Here is a 27,456-nt window from a genome sequence, read left to right as displayed (position 1 = left end):
GAGGGTTCTTACAATCCCTTCCTAGCTGCCTTGCTATTTCTCTTCTTTCTTTCTGGTTGCATAACACCCCCTGTGGCTCTCTGCACAGCTGTGCAGGAGGACTTTTTGTTTTTTCTTTTCCAAAGATGGTCAGCTCTCCCAGAGAGGAACTCATGGCCTCTAATTGGCTCCAAGATACTTGCAGTTCCAGCTAAGCCAGGCAAGTGAGGAAGAACTTGGTGTCCTTAAAGCAGCCCAGGATGTTATTCCTCAGAAGCCTCCAGACTCAGAAAACTCCAGAAGCCCAAGATCCCAAGGAGATATCTCAAAAGCTGCCTGAGATGGGAGAAGCCAGGGATCCAATCAGGAGTGCCTCTCTTTCATTTGCTTTATTTCTATTAGACAGACTTTAGCGTTTAAACAAGAATGGCAACGCTGACATTTACAACTCCTATTCTGGACTCTTGAGTGGAGTCCTAGCCTGCTCTCTTCCCTATAGAAATGGGGGAAGATGTGCTCTCTTCTGCTAAAAGCAGAAGCACAGAGTTGGTCAGCTGTCAATTTACCACTTTGGCAAAACCTCTTCCCTGTACTTTTTTTCTTTTTTGCAAAATAGGAGGTGGGGAACATGGTAAGGACCTGACTGCTCCGTTTCTTTAAAGCACAGTGATTCTAGAAGGAAGGCAGGAAATTCTCCTTCACACACACAAATATACATATGTACTTTCTCTCCACCTGGAGGAACAGATTCTGAGTTAAGGGCCATGAAAACAGGAAACTAATATAAATAACAGGTCATAGGAGAACACTATGCAGAAACAAAAAATGACTGATTTACAACAACATTCAAAAATATTGAAAAAAACAGGGCTGGAATTGTGGCTCAGTGGCAGAGTGCTTGCCTCCTACCTGTGAGGCAATGGGTTCGATCCTCAGCACCACTTAAAAATAAATAAACAAAATAAAGATATTATGTCCATGTATAACTAAAAAAGATATTTAAAAAAATTGAAAAAACAGGCATCATGTTGAATGTAAGAAACTGTACGCACAGAGTATACACTGACTCTAGTTGTAATTAGATTCAAGGGTATAAAAAAAAATTATACCACTGTTACAAGTCAGAATAGTTGTACCCTATTTTAGGTGACTAAAAGGGAAGATAAGTAGGAATTCTGGGATGCTGCTCATACATGGATGTATCCAGTTTTAGACACAAGGCTGAACCACCTCCACTGAATTCTCCCTCCCTTTCTTTCTCTTTGTAGTGCCAGGGATCAAACCCAGGGCCTCACACATGCTAGGCAAGTAAGCTGCCACTTAACCATGCCCCAGCCCACCACCACTGCATTCTATTGACTCAGGTAGTTATAAAGGTCAACCTAGTTTCAAGGGGAAGGAAATTGATACCTCCTCTCAAAAAAGGATATCAACATTACATTGTAGGAATACTTTATGGGGTAGGAGATATAAATTGGTGTTGCCATTTTTTTTTTTTTTTTTTTTTGTATCATTGAACCCAGGGACACTTAACCACTAAGCCACATCCCTAGCACTTCTAATTTTTTTTTTTTTTTTTTTTTTTTTTTTTGAGACAGGGTCTCACTAAGTTGCTTAGGGCCTCCATAAGTTGCTGAGGCTGGCTTTGAACTTGCAATCTTCCTGCCTCAGTCTGCTGAGCTGCTAGGATTATAGCATGTGCCACCGCATCTGTCTTGGTGTGACTGTCTTTACAAAAGGTAATCTACCACATAATGTATTATTTTTTAGCTTTTCATTGTTCCTATTCATGAATGGTGACAATAAATCTCCAAATTCTAATATTAATATTTTTTGGTACTGGGGATTGAACTCATTAACCACTGAGCCATAACCCCATCCCTTTTCAAAATATTTTATTTTGAAACAGGGTCGCACTAAGTTGCTGAGGCTAGCTTTGAACTTGCAATCCTCCTGTTTCAGCCTCCCGATCCACTGGGATTACAGGTATGAGCAGCTCTAACAACTACTATCTCTTGATAATACTGTGACAATGATAATGTCTTCCATTATCATTTAAACTATCTTTATATCATATCACCATTGCCTACTTGGTTTATTGCAATAATCTAAAAAATAGTGGGTTTTTTTTTTAACCTTTAATGTTATATTTTTCCAATTATTCTTCATACTAAAGCTAGAACAGTTAAAAAACTAAACACACAGCCTACACAATTATCCCTAAGTATGCTAATCCTGGATTGAAGATTCCACCAGACTGCTTATAAGGCAAGCAATTGATTTGCAGTTTTCTCTTTCTTTACTGATGCACAATCCATCATTCTTTACCATGACAGTTGCTTTTAAGCAGAAGTTATAGTTTGGCTACCAGTTCTCCAAAGATGTCATTCCAGGTAATTTGTTCCTGTGTGGAATGTCATTTAGGTAATGGAATATTTCCACAAGTTACAGTGTTTCTCAGAGTGTGGCCAGAGGATCACCTGCAACAGATTGAAGGGCAGAGGGCTGGAGGGTCCCAAAAAGCTGTTTTCAAGTAAAGAACACCTTGAGATTCTAAGATACACTAACATTTGAGAACCATTAGTTCAAGTGTCTGTAACTTTCCCAGTTAAAACAGTTGACATTTCATCTGATGGTCTTTAACTTCTGACATTCCACCTTCAGCCACCCCTGGGGAAGATAATATCCCACACTTGGGATAGGGATAGCCACTGCTGCTGCTGCTGCTGCTTCTTCTTTTTAACATTCCTTTTAACACATTTTATTGTTTCTCACAAATTAGGGAAAATATTCGTTTATCAGTAATAGAAAAATCCTTACTTTACAAAACAAGTGAAAAGGCACCAAAGAATTTGGCAACTCTGATGAATTCCAGTGTTAGTAATTTACAGTTCTTTTAAACTACATTGTAATTTAATATTGAAAGCTTTCATAAAGAATACCAAATCCGGGGCTGGGGATGTAGCTCAAGCGGTAGCGCGCTCAAGTGGCATGCGTGTTTCGATCCTCAACACCACATACGAACAAAGATGTTGTGTCCGCCAAAAACTAAAAAAAAAAAAAAAAAAAATATATATATATATATATATATATATATATATATATTTAAATTCTCTTTCTCTCTCCTCTTCACTCTCTCTTAAAAAAAAAAAAAATACTAAATCCAGTAACTCCTGAAATGACCCATAAGAAGCATTGACACTACCCCTTTAATTCTTCCTGTGTTCATACTTATATACTGATTTATTTCACAAATCTTCTCTTACAACTAAATGGACTGAGATTAAATATATAATACTATCTTTTTTGAAATAATAGGCATAGGGCACAAAAAAGCTTTGAGTGTTGACTTCCCCAAAAATTGTTAGCTGAAGCTAATATAATCCACTTAAGTCAATAAGCTGTGATAAGCTGGGTGCAATTAACCTTTAAATAATGTAACCCTTTGAAGATTTTAATTACTCTTATTTGCTAGAATAAAGTGGGATTATTTTGGATGTCATGATAAAGTGCTTGTTAAAGGGAAAAAAGCCTACATTTAACTTTACTTTAGTGGTATAATCAGTAATTGTCCTGATATCTAGGCTTCATAGCTTGTAACCAAAAACAAATTAAAGACATAATTTCAGCATTCTATAGTTGTTTTGAATTTTGAGAATAGCCAGGCATGGTGGCATACACCTGTAATTCCCAGTGGCTTGGGAGGCTGAGGCAGGTTCAAAGCCAGCCTTAGCAAAAGCGAGGCTCTAAGCAACTCAGTGAGACCCTGTCTCTAAATAAAATACAAAATAAGGCTGGGGATGTGTCAGTGGTCAAGTGCCCCTGAGTTCAATCCCTGGTACCAAAAAAGAAATAAATAAATAAATAAAATAAATATATTTTTAAATTTTTTTGATAATATAAACTTCTTTGAACAATAAAGAAGTTTTGAAACTTTTAGAAGTACATAAACTTTTTTCAGACCTTTAAGTCAGTTATTATACCAAACTGTGAGCAAATAGCATGTGAGTTACTTAAAAGTGTTAATATAATCCCAAAGTACTCAAAGGTATCTTGGTAATTTAGAAGAGATATTCATCCCACCTGAGTTTAAACTCAAACATAAATCTAGTAAAGAGGGTGTGGGGGTTCAACTAAATTAAGGAATCTTTGATTTCTTTTTGTGATAAAAAAGTGACAGGAGAAATTTTATGTGAAAGTGAAGCCAGATTTAAAGATAGGTAGTTAGTGTAGTTAGATAAAATGGAGACCATTATCAAGAATGGAGTCCAGGAAACCAGAGCAGCACCTGGGGGAAAGAACTCATCCTAAGGAACTGTTAATGAAGTAGCTCCTAGCAAACAGGGAGGTGCTAATCAAAAACCACCCCAGGCCCTTCCTGCCCAGGTCACTCCTTCAGCCCACTATCTTGGCCTTCCCACCTGGATTCTATCACTGCAGGATAAAGGGAGACAAAAGACATGAATATGGGAAGACTAAAAGAAAACCTTAGCTATAAAAAAGGGAAGACCTCGCCCTTCCACGGATTCCGCCTTTTGGGTCCCCTTCTTCCTCTGGGGAGAAGTCTTTTCTGCTGTCCTTTAATAAAGCCTTCTATTTCCCACTCTACACTTGCCTCGGTGTGCTTCTTTGGTGTTATACTTTAGCATTCAGGGAAGCAAGGACTCATCACCGGTAAACAGCAGTAACAAAAGTTTTAGCCATCAAAAAGAACTGCTACCTACTCATGCACAAAACTGCCTCCAAAGAGTTATCCAAGATCCCTTGCATTAAAAAAAAAAAAAAAAAAAAAAAAAAAAGGAGTATGATGGAAGATAGCACAATCCTGTCAAATTGGACAAATGAAGTATGACTTTTCATGTGGCTCTACAGAATGTCTATATATTCAACTTTCCCCATCAGTGTTCCTGTTTCAGAAGGGAGTCATGCTCCTGCTGGTTTTTATTAAATTGGTGTGAATGACAAAGTCAGATGCTTCTATTGTGGCCTGACACTGGATAACTGGAAACAAGGAGACAATCCTATTGAAAAGTATAAACAGCTATATTCTAGCTATAGCTTTATTCAGAATCTGGTTTCAGTTAGTCTGCAATCCACCTCTAAGAATACCTCTCCAATGAGAAACAGTTTTGAACATTCATTATCTCCGAGTTTGGAACATAGTGGCTCATTCCATGATTCTTATTCCAGCCTTTCACCAAATCCTCTTAATTCTAGAGCTGTTGAAGACTTCTCTCCTTTGATGACTAACCCCTACAGTTACCCAATGAGTACTGAAGAAGCCAGATTTCTTACTTATAATGCGTGGCTGTCAACGTTTTTGTTGCCTTTGGAATTGGTGAGAACTGGCTTTTACTGCATAGGACTTGGAGATAGGGTAGCATGCTTTGCCTGTGGTGGGAAGCTAAGTAACTGGGAACCAAAGGATGATGCTATGTCAGAACACAGGAGATATTTTCCCAAGTGTCCATTTTTGGAAAATTCTCTAGAAATGCTGAGGTTTAGTATTTCAAGTCAGCATGCAGACACACGAAGCTTGAATGAGAACGTTTATGTGCTCATGATCTAGTGTTCCAGTTCAGCCTGAACAGCTTGCAAGTGCTGGTTTTTGTTAAGCGGATCACAATGATGATGTCAAATTCTTTTGTTGTGATGGTGGCTTGACATGCTGGGAACTGTTAACTCTTCTACATTTGCTAAACATTATCTATATTTTGTTTTTACTTCCTGCAGTTTCGTGTTGTCTTTCTTCCTAACTCTGCATATCTCTTTATTATACCTGGTCAACTGATGGTATTTTCTCCATAAACTTAGCCATAAAATTTCCACAGCACATGCTTTCTATATTTCATTTAAAAATTTAAATAAACTGATCTTCATTTAAGAACAATTCAGATAGGGTATCAGTCATGTTGTAATTTATAGATGAATCAATTTATCAAAAGACAGCTCTTTTGTTATCATGAATGCCTAACAATACATTACCAATAGAATTACTGTCTACACAGAATGTACCAGAATTTACTACCTTTCTTTCTGAAAACTCAATATTTTAAAATATGGTTCATACACAAAATCATACTCCATGAAATTCAAATTTTTCCCTTTATAAAGCTTTGTACTGGGTTGGGAATGTGGCTCAAGTGGTATCGCGCTCGCCTGGCTTGCATGTGGCCCAGGTTCGATCCTCAGCACCACATACAAAGATGTTGTGTCCGCCGAAAACTAAAAAATAAATATTAAAAGAATTTCTCTCTCTCTCTCTCACTCACTCTATCTTTATTTAAAAAAAAAAGCTTTGTACTCTCCATAATGAGATTCATGTCTGCAGGGGGAAAAATGAGTAGGGGGGAACTCTTGAGGGCTGTACATCACAGTACTGGGGCTGAAAGCACCTCAGCAGGGCAGCTGCTAGGAGGCCTCCTCAGGCCAGGGAAGCAACAGCATCTCAATGAACCACAGGCGGGTTGCAACCAGTCAGCCTCTTCTTGACTTAAGGGCAACCCTATTTCCTGGATCACCTTGCTGTCTGTGAGATAAACACAGTAGCTCATTTAGTTGAGCCTGCTCTGATAGTTTGAAGTGTCAGGGCCTTGAAGATTTGCCCTGCTCCCTCAATCTGGAATACTTTTTTTCCCAACTCTGTCCCTCCAAGAATCATCTAGTTATGAGAACTCTCCAAGCAATCCTTCTGAAATTTGTTCATGCAAATGCCCAGCCATCTATTCAACAAATGATTTACTGAGTACCTACTATGTGCCCAGTACTGTTCCAGGCCTGGAAATAAAACATGGAACAAACCAGATAAAAATCCTTATCCTTGTGGAATTAATATTCTGGTGTAAAAGACAGACAGTAAGTAATTAAGAAGAAAATCATGGTATGTTAGAAGGGGAAACAGGAGTGGGGTGGAACTCCAATTTCACTAACTGAAGTGGTGGCAGAGCTCACTGAGATCAGTGGGTAGAAGTTGGAGGGTGGGCCAAGCAGACGAGAGTGATAGGGAGGAAGTCATCATGTCTGGAGCAGGAAAGCGGGGGAAGTGGTCAAACAGGTTATGAGTGGTCAGATTCCCTCAGGCCTTGTAGGCCACTGTAAAGTGGTTTTTTCTTTGAGTGAAATGGGAAGCCTTTGCAGTGGTTTAAGCAAAGGAGGAACATCATTTGATTGATGTTTTTTGAAACATCTGCCTGACCTTGGTGAGGAGAGAATGGACAAGAAAAATCAATAAGCTATCACAACAATAATCCAGGCAAGGCATGATGGTGTTCTGTTTTGGATCAATGATGGCAGGTGTAGAAGTCAGATTAACATTTAGTTTAGTTTACCGATGTATCAAGTGCATAGGTAATACACTTCTGCAGTATTTTTTTTTTTTTTTTCTTTTTCTTTTTCCACATTGGATCTCAGGGAATGGTGGTTACCAAGGAAGGTGAGGGAAGATTTGAGGTTGCCAAGGAGACAGAGCCGCATAGATTTGAAAACCTGAGAGGGTTCTAGGCCTCCAAGCCTCTGGCGCAGCAATAATTCTGCAGCTAAGCCCCCCACCCGCTGCCCACTAACCATGCGCAACAGGGCAGGTGGGAGCCTATGGAAGGAGCAGGACTTTTGGAAAGTGGAACAAGCGCACTCCGGGAATCGTAGTTCAGAACCGCTGCGCAGGCGCAGTGGCTTCCGCGGGCTTGCGCGCGCAGCCGCTGCGGGACGAGCTTCTGGAAGCTCATTGCGGTGGCGTTGGAGCTGGCTGCGGATGCTGGTGCAGGTACTGGTTGTCCTGGATCCTAGTTTGGGAGCTGCGACGAGTCGCCGGCTCCGAGCGCGCACCTGGGGGCAGGGTGGGGACGAGAGCAGCCAGCGGACCTGGCTGTGCACTGCGGCTGCTGCTCCTGCCGCGGGAGTCGGGCGCTGTCCTGCAGGACAGAGCCACCCGCTTCTCTCCATCCCTCCCTGCGCCCAGGGGTTCGAAACTTATGCAGTCTTGTATTTTGGGCGGGATAATTCCTTGGGGGTGTGTGTGGGTGTGTGTCCGTTTTGCCAGCATCCCTGGCTTTAGCCCCTAGATACCAGTTAAAGCATCCTTCCTCTCTGGTCCAGATCACTAAAAATGTTTTCAGGTGTTGCCAAATGACCCCTTTGGGGCAAAATCGTCTCTCCCTTTCTTCCCCCTGGTTGAGAATCTTTGCCTGCGTCACATTTTCACTGAGCCTCTATTGTAACTCCAGGGAGAGGGAGTCGAGAGTGTGTTAGTCCCAGGTGCCCTGCAGGGCGCCAGTGGTAGATAAGCGGGCGCCTAGTATTTAGCAAAGGAATAAGTGACATTATGCGTGCTGCGTTCGGTCCTCGGAGATGAGTACGGTATTGGGTACGCAAGATTATTATTTGTATAATAATTGCAGTAAGAGACGCCCATCTTCTCCTTTGCCCCGCAATGGTTCATCTTAGGTTGTGTTGTTATTTCCTGAACCTTTGGGAGAGTGGGTCCCCCGCCTGACCAGTCCTCACAATGCTCATTCCCTGCTCATTGTAGATGCTCAGTCACTTGTAGAATGAATGAATGCATGCAACACAGCAGGCTATGTGCATTTGGGGATCAAAGAGAGTTTCACACAAGAGGTGACAGGAGGTGAAAGGAGTCAGTTTTTAAAGAAAGAATTAAAGTTTGATAGGAGCCTTGAAGGAGGCAGCAGTCCAAGGAGAGGGAATAGCCATCGTGCAAAAGGAGAGTATAGACTGGGAATGGGGGAATATTTCTTTATGGCTGCACTGTCCATCTGCTAGCTAGAGCTGGAGAGATGAAGTCAGCCAGGCATGTTTCTTGATGGTTGTGCACACCCCTCTGCATTGAAATTGTATCTGAGACGGCTGGCCAGTGCATTGAACTTTATCTGAAACAGCTGGCCAGTAAGGAAGTACAAACAGGGGAGTGACAGGATCAATTTTTGTGTGTTAGAAAAAATCCCTTGGCTATGGTGTGAGACTAGATTGAAGAAACCTGTTCTTAGGCAGTTTCCGTGCAATAGAATGGAAAGGGTCTTAGCAAATAAAGTTGCCAGAAGTTGGTTATTAATGGATGTGAAGAGTAAGGAGGAAGAGAGAGTTGGTAGTCAAATATGAGATCAGACTTCTGAGTTGGGCAACTGGTGGGAAACGTGTGGCTGTCTACTGAGAGATGGCAGGAGTAGTTAAGTAGATTTGTGACATCATCCCCTTGGAATAGGGAGCCTTTTCTAATAAATTTTGTTTATGAGGAGTATTATGAAGTCTGAATTTTCTGCTTCCTGGGAGGAAATCTTTAATTATCCTTAAGTAACTCCTGAGCATTTGACCTATAAAGGAAATTGTCTTTTTAATAGAATACTTGGGCAGGGCTGTTCTAGGCCTCTGAGGTTATATGTATGACTATATGTATTTGAACCAAACCAATGTGTTCAGAATTAACAACAATTTATTTTATTTTTTTTCCCATGTCTTATGTTTCTTCTTGGCAGTTTCTGCAAGACTGTAAACTGGATCCCTGGAGTCCTTGATGTTTTGCTGCGTATAGTGCCTGTTGGTGGACTGTGCTGATACTTCAATAGTCTAAAGGGACCGGATTCCTGCTTGTGATTCACAGTGCAAGCTGTAGTCACCCTGAACAAGATGACAGCCATCTCCCCAGATCCTGTGATGGTGGCCTCAAGGGAACACAACAAAGTCCCAGGAGCAGAAACTCCTGAGGACCAAAAAGCTATCTCAAAAGGAAACACTGCTGACCCAGAGTCTTTCAGACAGAAGTTCAGGTGGTTTTGTTACTCAGAAGAGGCTGGACCCAGGAAATCCCTGAATCAACTCTGGGAGCTCTGCCTTCAGTGGCTGAGACCTGACATTCACACAAAAGAACAGATTTTAGAGCTCTTAGTATTTGAGCAGTTTCTGGCCATTTTGCCTGGGGAGATCAGGATTTGGGTAAAGTCACAACATCCTGAGAGTAGTGAGGAGATGGTGGCCCTGATAGAAGATTTGATCCAAACACTTGAAGAGAAGGATGGTGAGATACTTGAAGAAAAGGAAGGTGAGATTTATAGATGGAGGAAGAAAGTGGGGGGATTTCAAGTTATGAAAATAAACTCCTCAAAGGAAGCAAAAAGAATTAGAACCATGTAATCAAAGATGAGAGATTAACATCAGGAAACTTTTGTACCTTAGAGAATGTGGGCAATCAATTCTTCCTGCAGTGTCCTCCCCTTAGAAGCCCTAATTTTGGAAAAACACTATGTTGCAATAAGAGACAAATCAGAGAGAAGTCAGGAAACCCCCATTTTGAACACATCAGTTATCCCTGTAACAACAAATTAAGTCTATGGTGGTAAACATTGTTTCCTTATGTATCTTAGAACTCATGGTGGAATAAATTCTGTCACTGTAGCATGGCACCTCTCCAAAATTAGGGCTTCTGTGTAGAGGATTCTGGAAACAAAGAATTGACTGCTGGCATCCTGTGAGGAAGAACAATTTTCTTAAATTATAACCCTCTTTTGATTTTGATTACATAATTCTAATTCTTAATTTTTTTCTGATCGTCTAGTTGGTAAAGCTGCCGGAAAAAATCTTTTCATAAGAAATGTGATTTGAAAAAATACTTCAAATGTGAAAAAGGCACCTGAAGTCAATTTCAGACATTTAGTTCCTGTGAGTTTAGTTTCCTCATTTCAGTCTACAGGAATCTGCTGGGTTTCCCAAAGATGGAGTCAGTTCTTGGGACCAGCTGATGCCTTCCCTCAGTAAACAAACAGCTTTGGGTGACCCTGGAGCAATGCCTTGTTCTCAGACTAGAAAGTAAACACATTAATAAGAAAAAAGGAAAATGCCCTTCACCTTAATACATCTTTTAATTTAAAACTATTCAAAGACTCATTATTGTGTAAGTTAAATATTTTGAAGCTGAGGGTTTGTGCAACAAAGGAAACCAGTTTTTGTGAAATTAGGAATTGAAAGGATTTGGGGTTAAGATAGGGAAAAAAGCCTGGGTTCTTATGGGGTACTGTAAGAACCTGTCTCTCTCTATTCTTTGTTTAACAAAGAATGGGAAAAATTTCATGCCTTTTTTCCTGAAGGAATCGAAACCAACAGTAATATTTTGAGATATATTTATGAGTTTTCATCCACAGTCTCTGGCTCACAGTTCCTATAACCTTGTCATTTCCTAAGTGACTGGCACAGTAAGTATCTTGTGTTAAAGTATTTATCCTTTTCTCCTGGATTCCTGAAACTTGTCCCCCAAACAACTGCAGAGCTCCCAAGGTAAAATGCAGTCTTTTTGTTATTTATAACAAGCACCTTTCAGTCACATCTGAGTTTGTCAAGGAAGTGATTTTTGGAAAGTCCCTAATTAGCCATCACCCTGGGAGGCTGGTTGCCATGGGAACCAACTTATTCTGGAGGGGGAGGGTTGGAACTTGGGGCCTCCTGGAGAGTTGCTGAAGATTGAGCCATTCCACCTGCAACTGGTGATTTTATCATGCTGGTATGATGTAGCTTCCTGAAAAACCCAAAAGGACTGGGTTCTAAGCCTCTAGCAAGCTGAATATGTGGGCATTCCTAGGGACATAGAAATTTGGGCACATCCAGGCCTTTAGCTCCTTTCAGAGACCATGAGCCTTTTCTTAGTGCTTTATCCTAAGCAGCTCTTCTCTCTGGCTGTTCATTTATATCCTTTGTAATATTGTAAGTAGTAAACGGGTAAAAATAAAAGTATTTCCCTGGGTCCTGTGAGCCATTCTAACAAGGAGGTGGTTGTGGGAAATCTGATTTATAACTATTGGTCAGAACTTCCAGAGGCTAAAGCTAGCATCTGAAATGGGGGACAGTGTTGTGGGACTGAGTCCTCAACCTGTGGAATCTGGTGCTCTCTCCGGGTAGATGGTGTCAGATTGAATTGGATTAAAGGACACTGAGCTAATGTCCACTGGAGTATGCATGGCAGAATTGTGTGGTTTGTGTGTGGGACCCTCCTCTCAGACACACACATCTGGGATCACAGAGGAGTCTGGGTTGTATGTAGGAGAAACAGACTTGTACCTCCCCCATCATCCCCCCACCCTCGGGAATACAAAAAAATGTTTAGTCTGAAGAATCCACTAGAAAGACCAGGTGTTTTTCCCCCTTCTTAGATCCAGTTGCTCAAGATTCTGCTCTTTGCCAAGAGGAAAACTCAGAAGAAGATAAAATGGTTGCAGTTCTTTCAAATACTGAATCATGTGTAAGTTTCCTTTCCCTGGTTTTCATTCTTAAGTGAATACTGAACTGGACTCTTTAGTGATAAAGATAATTCATGCAAAAAAAAAAAATGAAAAAAAGAAAAAACAAACAAGGAACTTAAAGTTTATTTTTCACATTTTATTTGAGTTCACAGATTGTGTTACAAGTTGGATTAAACAAAAACATTTGGGGCTGGGATTATGGCTCAGTGGTAGAGCGCTCACCCAGCATGCGCAAGGCCCTGAGCCACATGAAAATAAATAAATACATAATTTAAAAAAGGTATTGTGTCTAACTACAACTAAAAAATAAATATTTCAAAACAAAAACAAAAAATTTACTAACATTCAACAGTTAATCCTGTAGAAAATTAGTCAGGTGGAAATAGAGCTGTATTTCCTTTATATGATCAAGAAGATCTCCAGCTGAGTAGTGTTGGAATCTTCACAATATCAATAAAAGATAAGGAATTGCTGCTGAGTGCAGTGGTACATCCTCTAATCCCAGCTACTCATGAAGCTGAGGCAGGAGGATCACAAATTCAAGGTTAGCCTTGACAACTTATCAAGATGCTGTCTCAAAAACTAATTCTCAAAAACTAATTCAGGAGTCTTAAGGTAGGAGGATCACAAGTTCAAAAGCAACCTTAGCAACTTAGGGAGATCTTGTCTCAAAATTAAAAAAAAAAAAAAAAAAAAAAAAAGGCTGGGGATGTTGCTTAGCATGCACAAAACACTGGATTCAGTCCCCATTACCAAAAAGAAAAGACATCATTGCCATTAACCAGTGTTTTCTGAACATTCTAGCCAATGCAGCAAGCATTGGTATTAAAGAGGCAAATGTGTATTTGCAGACATTGTCTATTTTCAAAACCTCAACAAAAGCAACTGAAAAAGTACTGAAATTTGTCATAATATCTGGGAAAATAGTTGGTTACAAATTAATAAGTTTCCTATAAAGCAGTAATCACCAGTTAGGGGAAAAAATACCTTTTTTTTTTTTTAGTACTGGGTATTGAACCCAGAGGGGCTTAACCCCTGAGCCACATCCCCAGTCCTTTTTCTTTTAAAACAGTCTTGCTAAGTTGCTTAGGGCCTTGCTAAGTTACTGAGGCTGGCTTTGAACTTATGATTTTCATGCCTCAGTCTTCTTGTGATCTTCATGCCTCATACCACCATACTGGGTGGTGGGGATTTTATTCACAAGAATGAATTAACAGTGCTGTAGCGGGCCAGCGATTACTCCCAAAACTATGTCTTTTTTCCAATTCCTGCAACTTGTGAATGTTTCTTCCTTTGGAGGAAGATCTTTGCAGGTGTGATTAAATTAAGGGTTTTAAAATGTCTATCCTTGATTATATGAGTAGGCTCTGAATGCATTGTAAGTTCCCCCAATAGAGTCTGAGAGAGATTGAGTGTACTAGGAAGAGATGATGATATAAAGAGGGAGGTGATTTCAATGGATAGTGCCACAAGCCAAGGAATGCTGACATCATCAAAAGCTAGAAGAAACAAGGAACAAGTTCTCCCCAGATCCTCTTAAGAGAGTGCAGTTCTACCAACACAGTGAGCTCTGATTTCTGGCTCCAGCTTTGTGAGAGAATACATTTCTGTTGTTCAAAGCAACCAAAGCCATGGTAATTGGTTACATGGTATTACATCAGCAGGAAGCTAATGCAATAATAAGCAGACACTCTGTTATACTGCCTCTCAAAAAGTCATACAGAGGATGCTACAGAAAGTGAATTTAAAGAGTCAGTCTACTTGTTTATAAATGTGGAGCTATTAGAAGTGCCAGTACAGATTGAATACAGATTCTGTAAGAGGATATAGAAAATAGTTACTGCATATAACTGGAAGTTAAAATTTGGAATACAATTGCTAATGATATTATTATGTATTTAATTACTACCTGTAGTTAGCTTATATTAATTCTGCATATTTGGGGTTTGGTAATGTAAATCATACCCTTCACTCATAGTTTTCCTTTTACTCGTAGGCATCAATATGTTAGAATTAACTTGACGAATAGAGAATTCTTATACAGCATTGACAACAGAGACTGGATGGGAGAGGCAGGGGGTTATGCAATACCCTGTTCTTTGTCACTTGTATTAGTCACATAATAGCTACTCCATAGCTACTTTGAAATTTTTAAAAACTTGAATACTGTCAAAGTCATTTATTTATTTGCTAACCACTTCTCTGAATCCTTAGGGTCTGGCTGGAAATAATACAACGCAAAATGACTATGTTTGGTGTTTTAGGAAACCATAACATTCAAGGATGTGACTGTGAATTTTTCCAGAGGAGAATGGAAGAAGCTGGAGCCCTCTCAGAAGGAGCTATATAAGGACGTGCTACTGGAGAACTTAAGGAACCTAGAATTTCTGGGTAATGACATCCTCTTTATAATCTAGCATTTAAGCTGGGTATCTTTTTGTCCCCTGTTATAGAAAGATAAATACTATACTCATGTAAATATTTTAACTTTGTTTTGACTGAGCACTCAGGGATTAAATGACTAATCCTAAAAATGGATCAGAAAACTGTACTTTTCTGCAAAATTACCTCCAAAAGGTCTTTGCTTCATTAAGTTGGAAGTGTGCAGCATCATTTTGTTATCAGTGCTCTCCCTTCCCCCATTTTCTCCTTGAATTCTAATATTGATGTCTATTTCATTTCATCTTTCCTAGAGAACCAGAGGCTTAAGTTTGAATGTTGGGACATCTTTGTCGTATGCATGAGCAGTCATTTACCATTCTTTTCTCTATGAGCAGGCTCTTCAGTTTCCCAGTTAGATGTGATTTCCCAGCTAAAGTGGATTGAATTGCCAAGGGTGCTGGCCAAAGAAATCTCAAAAGACTCCAGACCTGGTGAGTTGGTGAAAGGTAGGTAAGAACCTTGAATGCAGTTGCTCACCAAGTCAGTTGGGAAGAGCTTTTGTAATGTTGGGCAGCCTATATGCAAAAACATAAGGATGTGGAAGAGGCCCTGGTCCTTCTGGAATGTTCTTTTTAGTTCAAGAGACTGTTGGTTTTGGTCCTTTGAGATGTAGATGCCAAGAATGATTGGCTATGCAAGAGATTTATTTTGGAAAATTCCAATGAAAACAAATGGGAAGGGAGCTGGAAGAAGCCAGAGAGCTGTTACAGCATGATGTAAGTTTAACCTCTATGAATGAGGCGGGGGAAGGGGGAAAGATTGGGGAGGAAGAATCTCGAACTGAAGAGTGGTTGTGAGAAAGTTTAGGGAAGGCCAAAGAGGAGTCCTGTGTCTCACAGAAATGGGCTTAACTATCCCTTGTTGGGGAATAGCCTGTGGGCAAGTGGTCTTGCTGTGAGGACAGTGGTGGATCACTGTATCGGTAAGGACTGTAAGATAGTCTCCTCACAGGAAGAGCTCTGAGAGGCATATCTTTATATACTGAAAAGATGTGATCTGGAGTGTAGCTTACCAATAGAGTACTTGCCTAGCATGTTCAAGGCCTTGGATTTGATCCCCAGCACTGCAAAAAAGAAAAAAAAAGTGTTAGTAATGTGATAAATGCTATAATAAGGGCTCATACAAGGAGCTATGTGAATGTAGATAGTTCTGGACCTACAGTGGCTTGTCTAGTGACTTTTGAGGTTTTTTTTTTTTTTTTTTTTTTTGCTACCTGGGCTCAAACCCAGGGATGCTTAATCATTGAGCCACATCCCTGGCCCTTTTTATTTTTTATTTTGAGACAGGGTTTCACTAAGTTGCTTAGGGCCTCACTAAGTTGCTGAGGCTGACCTTGTGCTTGTGATCCCAGGTCACAGGGATTACAGTCAGTCATTGACTTTATGATGGTACAGAAATGATACACACTCAGTAGCAACCCTACTTTATATTCTAAATTTCTCTTTTCCCTGACTAGCAATATTTGATTTAGTACTCTTGCAACACTGGGCAGCTATAGTGAGCTTCAGCTTTCCGTCGGCCAAGGAGTAATGCAGGGAACAACTGATGGTTCAGTGCGTACTGCTGAGCTGTGATGTTCAGTAGGTCAGGTGTTTGAAGTGCAGGTTCACCTTATGATATTTTCAGCTTATAATGGGACATAACCCTATTTTAAGTCAAGGAGCATTAGTCTAAAGGATCAAGGACTTGGCATTTGAAGTTGAGTCTTGAAGGAGACATAGGAATTCATCCTGTAGAAAGCATGTTCAAGGGAAAAAATGTACATATACATGTTAAACATATAGTTACATGTAGGTCTTTAAAAATTTTTTTTAGTTGTGGATGGACACAATACCTTTATTTTATTTATTTTTATGTGGTGTTGAGGATCAAACCCAGTGCCTCACACATGTCAGGCAAGTGCTCTACCACTGAGCCACAACTCCAGTGCTAGGTTTTTATTTGGGAAACATTCATGTTACCATTGGTTGTGTTTAAGGGATTAGCTCTTTTTCCTTTATCATTCCCTGTAGCTTCCTAAAATTTACTAATTTTTCATTAAAAAAATGTTTAAAAATCATACATATCAATACTTTCATTTATTTTAAGAAAACCAGTAATCCTTTTTAAAAAATTTTTTTTGTAGTTATAGATGGACAGCATACCTTTATTTTATTTGTTTATTTTTATGTGGTGCTGAGGATTGAACCCAGTGCCTCACAAATGCAAGGCAAGCACTCTGCCACTGAGCTATAGCCCCAACCCCCCAAAACAGTAATCTTTCTCATACTATTTCATCTCCTAGACCATAAACTTTTTTTTTTTTTTTTTTTTGGTACTGGGGTTTGAACTCAGGGCACTTGACCACTGAGCCAAATCCTCAGCCCTATTGTGTATTTTATTTAGAGACAGCGTCTCACTGAGTTGCTTAGCCCCTTGCTTTTGCTGAGGCTGGCTTTCAACTCATGATCTTCCTGCCTCAGCCTCCTGAGCTACTGGAATTATAGGTGGGCCCCACCATGCCCTGCTTAGACCATATACATTTAATTTTATTTTATTAGTATGAGGGGTTGAATCTGGGAGTGCTGTACCACTGACCTACCTTTCCAGCCCTTTTTAAATTTTTTGTTTTGAGACAGGATCTCATCAAGTTGACAAGGTTTGAACTTGCAATCCTCCTGCCTCAGCCCTCTAGCTCTTGAGATTGCAGGTGTGCACCACTAAGCCCAACTTCTAGGTAGTAGGAAGTTTTAAGGCCAAAAGAATAGGATTGAAAGTGCTGTAGTGTATGAGGGACAGGAAATGGATGCCTGATTAGAGCATCCTAAAGTTGATAAGGCCAAGTTGCTGTAACCTTTAAAGAGTCTAGCATATGTGATACTGCTTATCTGTGATGTGATCAACATTTTCTGCCGCAGTCTTTTGCTGGGCACAAATCACGAGTCTCCACACAGCTTGTAGATTCAAACAGCAATTCTTTATTCCCGAACTCACACCGGCCGTCTACAAACACGTTCTGGGGGAATCCACGTTCTCTTTCCAAATCCACACTCTGCCCTAATCCACTCTCTCCCAAATCCACTCCGCATGGGCTTCTGTCTCCCAAAATATACTGTCTGACCCTAAGCACTCAAGAGGAACTCAGCAGCAGGATACGCCCTATTCCAAAAGAGGAACACCCTAATCTCCTATTATATTAAACCGCCCTATTCTAAAGGGGAAACACCCTACTCTCCTATTATGCTAAACTGCCCTATTCTAAAGGGGGAACACCCTAAACACGGATCCTGCCCTGGTCCTTGAGCAAGGTCACCTTTCAGAAGTCCTTCCACTAGACAGCATGGGAGTAAGCTGGCAAGGAATTTGTCATACCTACTTGGCTGATGGCTCCCAGCATCTCCCCCCTTCTGATTAATTAAACAACAAGTAATGTGGCTTAAGGACCGTGCCTGGTAGGTTGTCCAGTTCAACATATGGCTCTTACCCGTCATTGGAAAACTGACCTTTAGGCGTCAGCCTCCTGTCTTAGGTTGATACCAATGCAACTGGATCATACCCGTCACTGACTACCGGTCCAGCATACAGCCATACTTGTGGATAGGTCTATGCACCAGTGGGGGGGTGAGGTTCTTTGCCTCACCTCTGTTGGCCCCCAAATTTGGCCTTGGTGCCAGTGGGGGAGTGAGGTTAATGTGGCTTAAGGACCGCGCCTGGTAGGTTGTCCAATTCAACATATGGTTCTTACCCGTCATCGGAAAACTGACCTTTAGGTAACTGACCTTTAGGCGTCAGCCTCCTGTCTTAGGTTGATACCATTGCAATTGGATCATACCCGTCACTGACTGCCGGTCCAGCATATAGCCATTGGCCCCCAAATTTAGACCATCACTAGCAGAAGGGAGGAGGATACAGAAATGCCATGACACCAAGCCAATTGACAGTTCCTTTGGAAAAATTGCATCATTGGTGACACCATCAGCAAAGATCACTGGTGACACCATCAGCAAATATATGCCAGCATTACCACAATAGCTGCACTAAATGTAGTTACATAGTCCAGGCAAGTTCTGCAAGCGGTTCAAGGTGGAGGAATCTATCAATCTGTCCGTCTCCTCCCAAAGTCCGTTGCCTCCCAAAGTAAGTTGGCTCCTTGATTGAGCATACTTGTTGAGTTATATTCATTGGGATGAAGATAGGAATTCTGGCAATGATGCTAAAAAGACATTATCCTGAAAAGAATTATTAAATATAATGAAAAGGAAAGGTGAAAGTAAACAAACAGATCTGTTAACCTACTTAAAAAACAATCCTTAACAGCTGTTTACCTGATTTAAATTAGTAAACAAGCAGATCTGTTAACCACCTTTAAAAAGAATCCTTAACAGCTGTTTACTTAATTTAAATTAAGCCATTTAAATCACGTGAATAAAAAGTAAATAATTCGGATCCATTTTTTCATGAGCGCTCCTCATATATGAAATATGGACATACGCACACACAGACATATAACACAAAACACAAATGTGCAAACAAACGTACAACACATAAGATAATAATAAAGGCCTTGTAGCTTTACCTAGGTGAAATCTCCATTGCAATGTTTAAAAACTCCATAGTCAAAAAATAAAACTGATCAGAAAAACATTAACCTAGGTTTGTATGAGCTCAAAAAATAAAAATAGAACCTTATGATGTGGAAAATGCAATAATAAAATAGATATTGAAAAAAGCATCCTGGTTAATCACAGTCGCAGATGTAAGAATGGCCAAGCTGGAGTTCTGGATATCAGCTGTTATGGATTTGAGTCAAATCATCTTCTTTTCGATCTGTAGAAATCGTTTTGGTTAGTCTTTCTGGAATCCAAATCGGCTGCTGTTCTCCCTGTGGAAACACGCAAACAGAGCCCCGACTCCAGACAATCACTGGGTCTGGACCTTTCCATTGTCCTGTTAGAATATCTTTCCAAAGAACTTTAGGCTTATGCACATTTTTTGGATACATATGCCTTTCCGCAGCACTAAGTCCTGATGAATCCAAATTTAAAAAGTTTAGAGTAAAAAGCGTTATTTTAAGTTTATCTTTGGGGGATATATACCCCTTTCCAATTCCCTCTTTTTGCTTTAATAAGTACGTTTTAATAGTTTGATGAGCTCTTTCAACTATGCCTTGTCCCTGTGGATTGTATGGAATTCCTGTTATATGAGTAATACCAAATGATGAGCAAAATTGTTTAAAAGAGGTAGAGGTATAGCCAGGACCGTTATCAGTTTTTAACTGTTTAGGAACGCCCACAGTGGCAAAATTTTGTAAGCAATGAGCTATAACATCTTTAGTTTTTTCTCCTGCATGAAGGGAGCCCATCAAAAATCCAGAAGAGGTATCAACTGTAACATGTAAATATTTTAATTTTCCAAATTCTGGCAAGTGTGTGACGTCCATCTGCCAAATATGGTTAGGTATCAGTCCTCTAGGATTGACTCCAAGATTAACTTGTGGTAAAAAGGTCACACAATTTTGACATTGTTTTATTATATGTCTGGCTTGTTCCTTAGTTATTTTAAAACGCTTTTGTAAAGTATTAGCATTAACATGGAATTTTTTATGAAAATTCGTAGCTTCTTCTAGTGTAGAGAAAATATGTATGTCATGTGTAGTTTTATCTGCTAAATCATTGCCCAAACTAAGGGCTCCAGGCAATCCTGTATGTGCTCTAATATGTCCTATAAAGAATGGATCTTTTCTGTCCCAGATTAGACTTTGTATAGTGGAAAACAAAGAGAAAACAGTAGAAGAAGGGGAAATCCTACCAGCATCTTCAAGAGATACTATAGCATTAACTACATACTGACTATCAGAAAATAAATTAAATACAGAATCTTTAAACATTAAAAAGGCTTGTAATACTGCATTAAGCTCTACCTTTTGAGCTGATTGTTTGGGTACTAAAAATGTAAAAGTTTGATCAGGGGTAACTACTGCTGCTGTACCATTATTTGACCCATCAGTGAATATATTTGGAGCATTCATGATAGGGGTTTTTCTTGTCATTTTTGGAAAAACTACAGGATGCTTAGACCAAAAAGACAACAAAGGATTAGATGGTAAGTGATTATCAAATGCAACATTAGATTTACACATGATTATTGCCCAAGTATTTAACTCATTAGCTAACTCATCAATTTGATCCATAGTATATGGAGTAATAATTTTATTGGGAGAAATTCCAAACACTCCCTTCGCTGCTTTTATTCCTTTGAGTATTAATTGTCCTACAGCCTCAGGATACCTAGTAAGAATAGTGTTAGGAGAATAAGATAAATGTATCCACAATAATGGACCTTCTTGCCAAAATACTCCTGTAGGAATATTTTTTGTTGGTAGTACAATAAATAATAAAGGCAAACTTATATCAATTCTATCCAAATGTATATTTTCCATATATGTTTCAATAATTTTTAATGCCTTTCTTGCTTTAGGAGTTAATATGCGAGGTGAGTTTGGATCTGATGGACCTTTTAGAATATCAAATAAAGGTCCCAACTCTCCTGTTGGTATGCCTAGATAAGGCCTTATCCAATTTATGTCTCCCAATAACTTTTGAAAGTCATTAAGTGACTTGAGTTGATCTACTCGTATTTGAATTTTTGGTGGACGGACCATGGTTGAGGATAATAGAACTCCTAAATAATTAATTGGAAAATTTAATTGTACTTTATCTATTGCTATCTCTAGATTATAATTTTTTAATAAGTTTGTAAGTGTGGCATAACATTCCAGCAATATGTTTTTATCTTTATGTGCCAATAATACATCATCCATATAGTGAAATATTTGTAGTTCAGGATTTTGATTTCTAAGTGGCTGGATTGCTTTATTAACATATATTTGACACATAGTTGGACTGTTAGCCATCCCTTGAGGGAGTACTTTCCATTCATATCTCTGATCAGGACCTTCATGATTTAATGCAGGGATAGTAAATGCAAAACGTGGACTATCCTCGGGATGAATTGGAATTGAAAAAAAACAATCTTTAATATCTATGGCTAAAACATGCCAGGTTTTTGGCAAAGCAGACAATTGAGGAATCCCTGATTGAGCAGGTCCCATAATAACCATTTCATTATTAATGGCTCTTAAATCTTGCAATAATCTCCATTTACCAGATTTCTTTTTAATGACAAAAATGGGAGTATTATGAGGAGATATGGAAGGTTGTATATGTCCTTCCGCTAATTGTTGTTTGACCAGATCATGGGCTACTTGTATCTTTTCTTTAGTCAGGGTCCACTGAGGAACCCACACTGGTCTTTCTGATTTCCAAGTAATTTTTATTGTCTCAGTGGCCCTTTCTGAAAATCCAACCCATGTCTGTCTGTTCCTTGATCTATTTGAATTGGTGCTGCTATACCTTGTCCTTGTTTTCCTAATCTTTTTTCTTTCCTAAAACCTTGTCTAGCCCTAGTAGTGGGCGCATTAGGATTGATGTTATTTGTTAACGTCAAACCTAATTGATCTAGGACATCTCGTCCCCATAAATTTATAGGAAGATGATCCAATACATAGGGCTGTATAGTTCCCTCACAACCTTCAGGATCCTTCCAATCTAATATCATTGCACTTCTATGGGGATTAGTCGCCACTCCTAGGCCTCGAAGCGTTTGAGTGGCTTGTTGTAATGGCCAATGTTTTGGCCATTCCTTACTAGATATGATGCTAAGGTCTGCACCTGTGTCCAGTAGCCCATTAAAGTCGTGTCCTTGAATATTTAGTTTTAACATTGGGCGAGAATCTAAATTTAAAGACAACATAGCCCAATCTACACCTGTGGAGCCTAATCCCCTGGAACCTCTTTTTACACTATGACTAGGAAATTTATTATGTAGGCTGGGTATTATTAACAACTGTGCTATTCTGTCTCCAGGTGAAATTACTGATATACCTCTTAGAGAACTAGCTATAATTTTTATTTCACCTACATAATCGGGATCAATTACCCCAGGACTTATCATAAGTCCTTTTAATGTAGATGAACTACGTCCCAATAATAAGCCTACTGTCCCTTGGGGAAGAGGTCCTTTTATTCCTGTGGGAATGATTTGAACTCCCATCTCTGGAGTCAGTACTGCTCTGGCAGAGGCGCAGATGTCCAACCCTGCGCTCCCTCGGGTTTGTCTGATGAGGGATTTAATGGACAATGTGTCCTGGGCACTACTCTGATGGTGTTGCTGGGTTCCTCCACTGCCCCGTATATTTGTGGTTGTGGGCCCCGGAGCATTGGGCCCGGCTGTCCGTTTTTTGGCAATGGAGCCTGATGCCTTTCTCCACGATATCGTGGGTAAATACCTGGTCCTTGTCCGTTTTTTGATAAGGGAGTACCCTCTATGGTAGTTTGAGAACGGCATTCATTAGCCCAATGTCTCCCTCTACGGCATTGTGGGCAAATACCCGGTATTCTATTTCTTTGATACCTAGTTTTGTTAAACCCTCCTCCTATGGGGCAACTCCTTTTAAAATGTCCTGTTTGTTCACAATCATAGCATGTTTTTGGCCTGGCATCTAAAGCCTGTTGTACTGCAGCTGCCAAGACTTGCCCTTGTTCATTAATATCTCTACATAATTTAATATATGTGTTTAAATCTTCATGTCTCCATGGTCTAATAACCTCTCTGCAGCAACGATTTGCTTGGTCATAAGCCAGTTGTTTTATTAATGGCATTGCTTGTTCCGTATCCCCAAATATTTTGGCAGCCGTTTGAATTAGCCTATCTACAAAGTCAGCGTAAGGTTCATTAGCTCTCTGTATTACCTTAGATAGCTGACCTTGTAAATCTCCATGTCCTTGTAAAGTCTTCCATGCCCTAACTGCGTCTGCAGCAATTTGTGCATATATAGCAGGATCATATTCAATTTGTTGCCGCTGACCCTCATAAGGTCCTTTTCCTAGCAACATTTCTAAATTTCTTTGAGGGTAACCGGCTGCTGCATTTCGCCTAGCTGTCTCTGCACAAAATTCCTCATTGGCAACCTTCCATAACAAATATTGTCCTCCATTTAGCACAGATTTACACATGCTAGCCCAATCTGCTGGCGTCATGTCCAAGTTAGTAATGGACTCGACCATGCTCACCGTGAAGGGAGCTTGGGGACCATAGGTTGTTACAGCCTCCTTTAACTGCTTCACTGTTTTAAAATCTAAAGCACGGTGAATTTGCTGCCCTCCTACCTGTTCAAGTACAGGGCATGCTAATCTTTGAGGTCCTGTCTCAGGATCCCATTTATCAACTACGGGGTTTGAGGGCCACTCAGCTGTCTCTATCGGTGGGGCTGTTGGTTGAATTAAACTCTCTTGTGATAAAACGGAGTTAGTAACAGCCTCCTGTTGTGGCCTTTTTCCTAACAACCCATTTTCCTTTAAATTTTCTTCCTCTGTCTGACTAGCTCGAGAGACCTTCTCTTTTGCTTGATCTAAAACGTCTTTCTCCATGTTCTGAACCTCTAACAATTTACTTAACATCTTTTCAGTTTGTTTTAATCTACTATAAAGATAACACAACCCAATAAGGTAACACAAAACAAAACTGAAATTGAATGAAGCAAAAATGGAATAAAAAATCGTTGAATCAATTTTCTCTTCCTCAGGGCCGACAAACTTCAAACCTTTAGTCAACCATTTTTTCCAGTTTGCCTGAGAAATTTCTAGGGATAGGCAGCTTGAAAGAAAAACAAAATAAATCAAAAGAAGAACACATTGTTTTTTGAAATGGTCACCCATTCTTTTGCTCTCCTTCAGGGGCGAGCAATTTCATTTACCCCCAAGCTTCAGGCGTTCCGCGTACGAGCCACCAAATGCCGCAGTCTTTTGCTGGGCACAAATCATGAGTCTCCACACAGCTTGTAGATTCAAACAGCAATTCTTTATTCCCGAACTCACACCGGCCGTCTACAAACATGTTCTGGGGGAATCCACGTTCTCTTTCCAAATCCACACTCTGCCCTAATCCACTCTCTCCCAAATCCACTCCGCATGGGCTTCTGTCTCCCAAAATATACTGTCTGACCCTAAGCACTCAAGAGGAACTCAGCAGCAGGATACGCCCTATTCCAAAAGAGGAACACCCTAATCTCCTATTATACTAAACCGCCCTATTCTAAAGGGGAAACACCCTACTCTCCTATTATGCTAAACTGCCCTATTCTAAAGGGGGAACACCCTAAACACGGATCCTGCCCTGGTCCTTGAGCAAGGTCACCTTTCAGAAGTCCTTCCACTAGACAGCATGGGAGTAAGCTGGCAAGGAATTTGTCATACCTACTTGGCTGATGGCTCCCAGCAATTTTCTATAAAATTAGTGCTGTTTGTCTGCTTTGAGGAGTCTACGGTTTAGGGATCAAAAGCATGAATCTTGATGTCAGACTGAAATTTTTGGCTTTACCACTTATAATATATGTGACCTTCGTCAAGCTGCTAATGCTTTATGTAACCAGTTGTCCCACTCATGAAATGGGGATATGAGTAGGACCTACTTCACTGGGGGGTTGTGAAGATTAAGTAAAATAATACAGATAAAGTGTTCAGCATGGCACCTGGTACTTGGTAAGTAGGCAACAAATGTTTGTGTTTTCATTGTTTGAAAAAAGAGAAGTTTGAATATAGGGAGGATAGGTTTAAGCCTGTTAGAAAAATTCAAAATAAGGGTAAGAATTTGCATCTCTAACTATGTCACACCACCTTTTCCTCTTCCTCAGTATTTGTCCTAACCCTTGTTTTCATCTTGCTTTGCTGAATTGCCTTTCCACTTTCTGTTTTATAAACCTCCATTTGAGAATTATCCAAGCCAGATTCCTTATCATTACTGTCTATGTTCCTATTTTAGTCCCAAATACAGTAGCTTTCTTTATTGCAAACAGAAATATTCTATTGTGATCTCTTTTAGAGAGTGAGCCTAGGGGTGAGTTGGAGCCGTCTGTTCAAAAGCATGATGTGCTTATTGAAGGATCAACTTCAGAGGAAATAATAGAAAGATGCTTCAAGGACGATGGTTGTGGCTTGACTGCAGAATTAAGGAAGCGTTATGGCAGATCTGATGAGGGTCACGGCAAACGACATTCAAAAGGAACACATAAGAAAGCTCATCAGCGAGGCAGTAAAGGTGAAGACTTTGACTCAGAAAGGAGCCCTGGTGCAAAGCATGTCAAACGAACTTCTGACTTGATGAAGCATGTGAGAGCCTACTTAAAGAAGAAGTCACGGAGGTATAATGAATCCAAGAAACCCTTCAGTTTTCATTCCGATCTTGTTCTGAACCGCAAAGAACATTCTTCAGAGAAGTCACAGAAAGGCGGAGAAGGTGGGAAGAGCCTAAGTCATTCTTCATCTCTTAGTGAACATCACAAACGTCAGAAAATGCATTTGGGAGATAAGGCCAAGTGCAGTAAATGTGGGGTGTCCTTTGCCAAAAGCTTATCCCGTACCGAGAGAGAAAAGATGATGTGTGAAAAATGTCAGAAGAAGTTACAACAAGATACAACCTTAAATAAAGATGAGGGACCTGAGACCGGAAAAAAAACTCATAAATGTAGTAAATGTGGGAAAACCTTTAGCTGTAATGCCTCACTCACCAAACATAGAAAGCACACTGGAGAGAAATCCTTTATGTGTAGTGAATGTGAAGAAGTTTTCGGTGATAGTTCATCGCTCAAACGACGACGTCGCAATAGAGAAAAGCCCTTCAAGTGTGATGATTGTGGAAAATGTTTCAGCCTGAGCACTCACCTCATTAAACATCAGCGAATTCATACTGGAGAAAAACCCTTCATATGTAAAGACTGTGGGAGACCCTTTAGTGAGAGTTCTTCTCTTGCTCAACATCAGCGAACTCATACTGGAGAAAAACCCTATAAATGTAACGATTGTGGGAAGTCCTTCAGTCATAGCTCTTCCCTTTCCAAACATCAGAGAATTCACACTGGAGAGAAACCCTATACATGTGAAGACTGTGGAAAATCCTTTAGACAGAATTCTTGCCTTACTCGACATCAGAGAATTCACACTGGAGAGAAGCCGTATTTGTGTAAGGATTGTGGAATGACTTTTAGCCATTTTACATCTGTCATTTATCATCAAAGACTTCATTCAGGAGAAAAACCCTACAAATGTACCGAGTGTGAGAAAGCCTTTCCTACTCATTCCCTCCTCAGTCGTCATCTGAGAATTCATACTGGTGTGAAACCTTACAAATGTAGCGAATGTGAGAAAACCTTCAGTCAGAGTTCATCTCTTAATGAACATTACAGAGTTCACACTGGAGAGAAACCCTACGAATGTGACTTTTGTGGAGCAACCTTTAGTCGGAGTTCAGTCCTCGTAGAGCACGTAAAAATTCATACTGGCAATAGAGAATATGAATGCAACAAATGTGATAAAATATTTAAAAGTAATTCAAGTCTTATCAGACATCGGTTATTTCACTCTGCAGAGTAATTCTGGGAATATAGTAAGGCAGGAGAAATTCATTCCAAAATGTCCCCTTATCATCTCCTTACATATACATCTGGAATTTAAATTACCATAAAATTTATGAATAACTGCAACATGAATGGGTTGGCAGCTAGGAAGAATGTGCGTCTTCATTCATTTTTCTTACCAAGGATGTCAACTGCTGGTTGGTAAAGTTATGTGGAAAGAGAAGAAGGTATGTGATGTGAAATGCTTCTAAAAAGCCAAAATTATATTTGAAAAGTTCTTTCCTTTAGTGTATTTCTCTTTCTTTGGCTCTTCTTTCACTGCCACGTAGCATTATGGAAAGAGAACTT

The 27,456-nt window shown here is 39.9% G+C and overlaps 1 protein-coding gene and 1 pseudogene across 1 annotated transcript; both read left to right on the top strand.

Moving 5' to 3' along the window:
• The first annotated feature begins 4,783 nt into the window (after positions 1 to 4,783).
• LOC143385510 (baculoviral IAP repeat-containing protein 2 pseudogene) lies at positions 4,784 to 5,735 on the top strand (annotated as a pseudogene).
• A 1,808-nt stretch (positions 5,736 to 7,543) lies between these two features.
• On the top strand, positions 7,544 to 27,124 carry Znf483 (zinc finger protein 483). Its single transcript, XM_076841014.2, has 6 exons — positions 7,544 to 7,997; positions 9,593 to 10,006; positions 12,129 to 12,217; positions 14,483 to 14,609; positions 14,996 to 15,106; positions 25,578 to 27,124. Exons 1-6 carry the CDS (start codon positions 7,544 to 7,546, stop codon positions 27,122 to 27,124), a joined length of 2,742 nt encoding a protein of 913 aa, XP_076697129.2.
• The last annotated feature ends 332 nt before the right edge of the window (positions 27,125 to 27,456 follow it).

Source organism: Callospermophilus lateralis, chromosome 2, assembly GCF_048772815.1.
Source record: "Callospermophilus lateralis isolate mCalLat2 chromosome 2, mCalLat2.hap1, whole genome shotgun sequence".
In the NCBI taxonomy this organism is placed as follows: Eukaryota; Metazoa; Chordata; class Mammalia; order Rodentia; family Sciuridae; genus Callospermophilus; species Callospermophilus lateralis.
Note: the sequence above shows the minus strand (reverse complement) of the source record. Positions and strands in the feature narration are given on the sequence as shown.

What these genes read in the sequence shown, in the direction of transcription:
- Znf483 (XM_076841014.2), top strand. Translation starts at nt 7,544, where the DNA reads ATGCGCAACAGGGCAGGTGGGAGCCTATGGAAGGAGCAGGACTTTTGG. An exon ending in TTTCAAATACTGAATCATGT is followed by an intron (nt 12,218 to 14,482) that starts GTAAGTTTCCTT and finishes TTGGTGTTTTAG; the next exon opens with GAAACCATAACATTCAAGGA. An exon ending in ACCTGGTGAGTTGGTGAAAG is followed by an intron (nt 15,107 to 25,577) that starts GTAGGTAAGAAC and finishes GATCTCTTTTAG; the next exon opens with AGAGTGAGCCTAGGGGTGAG.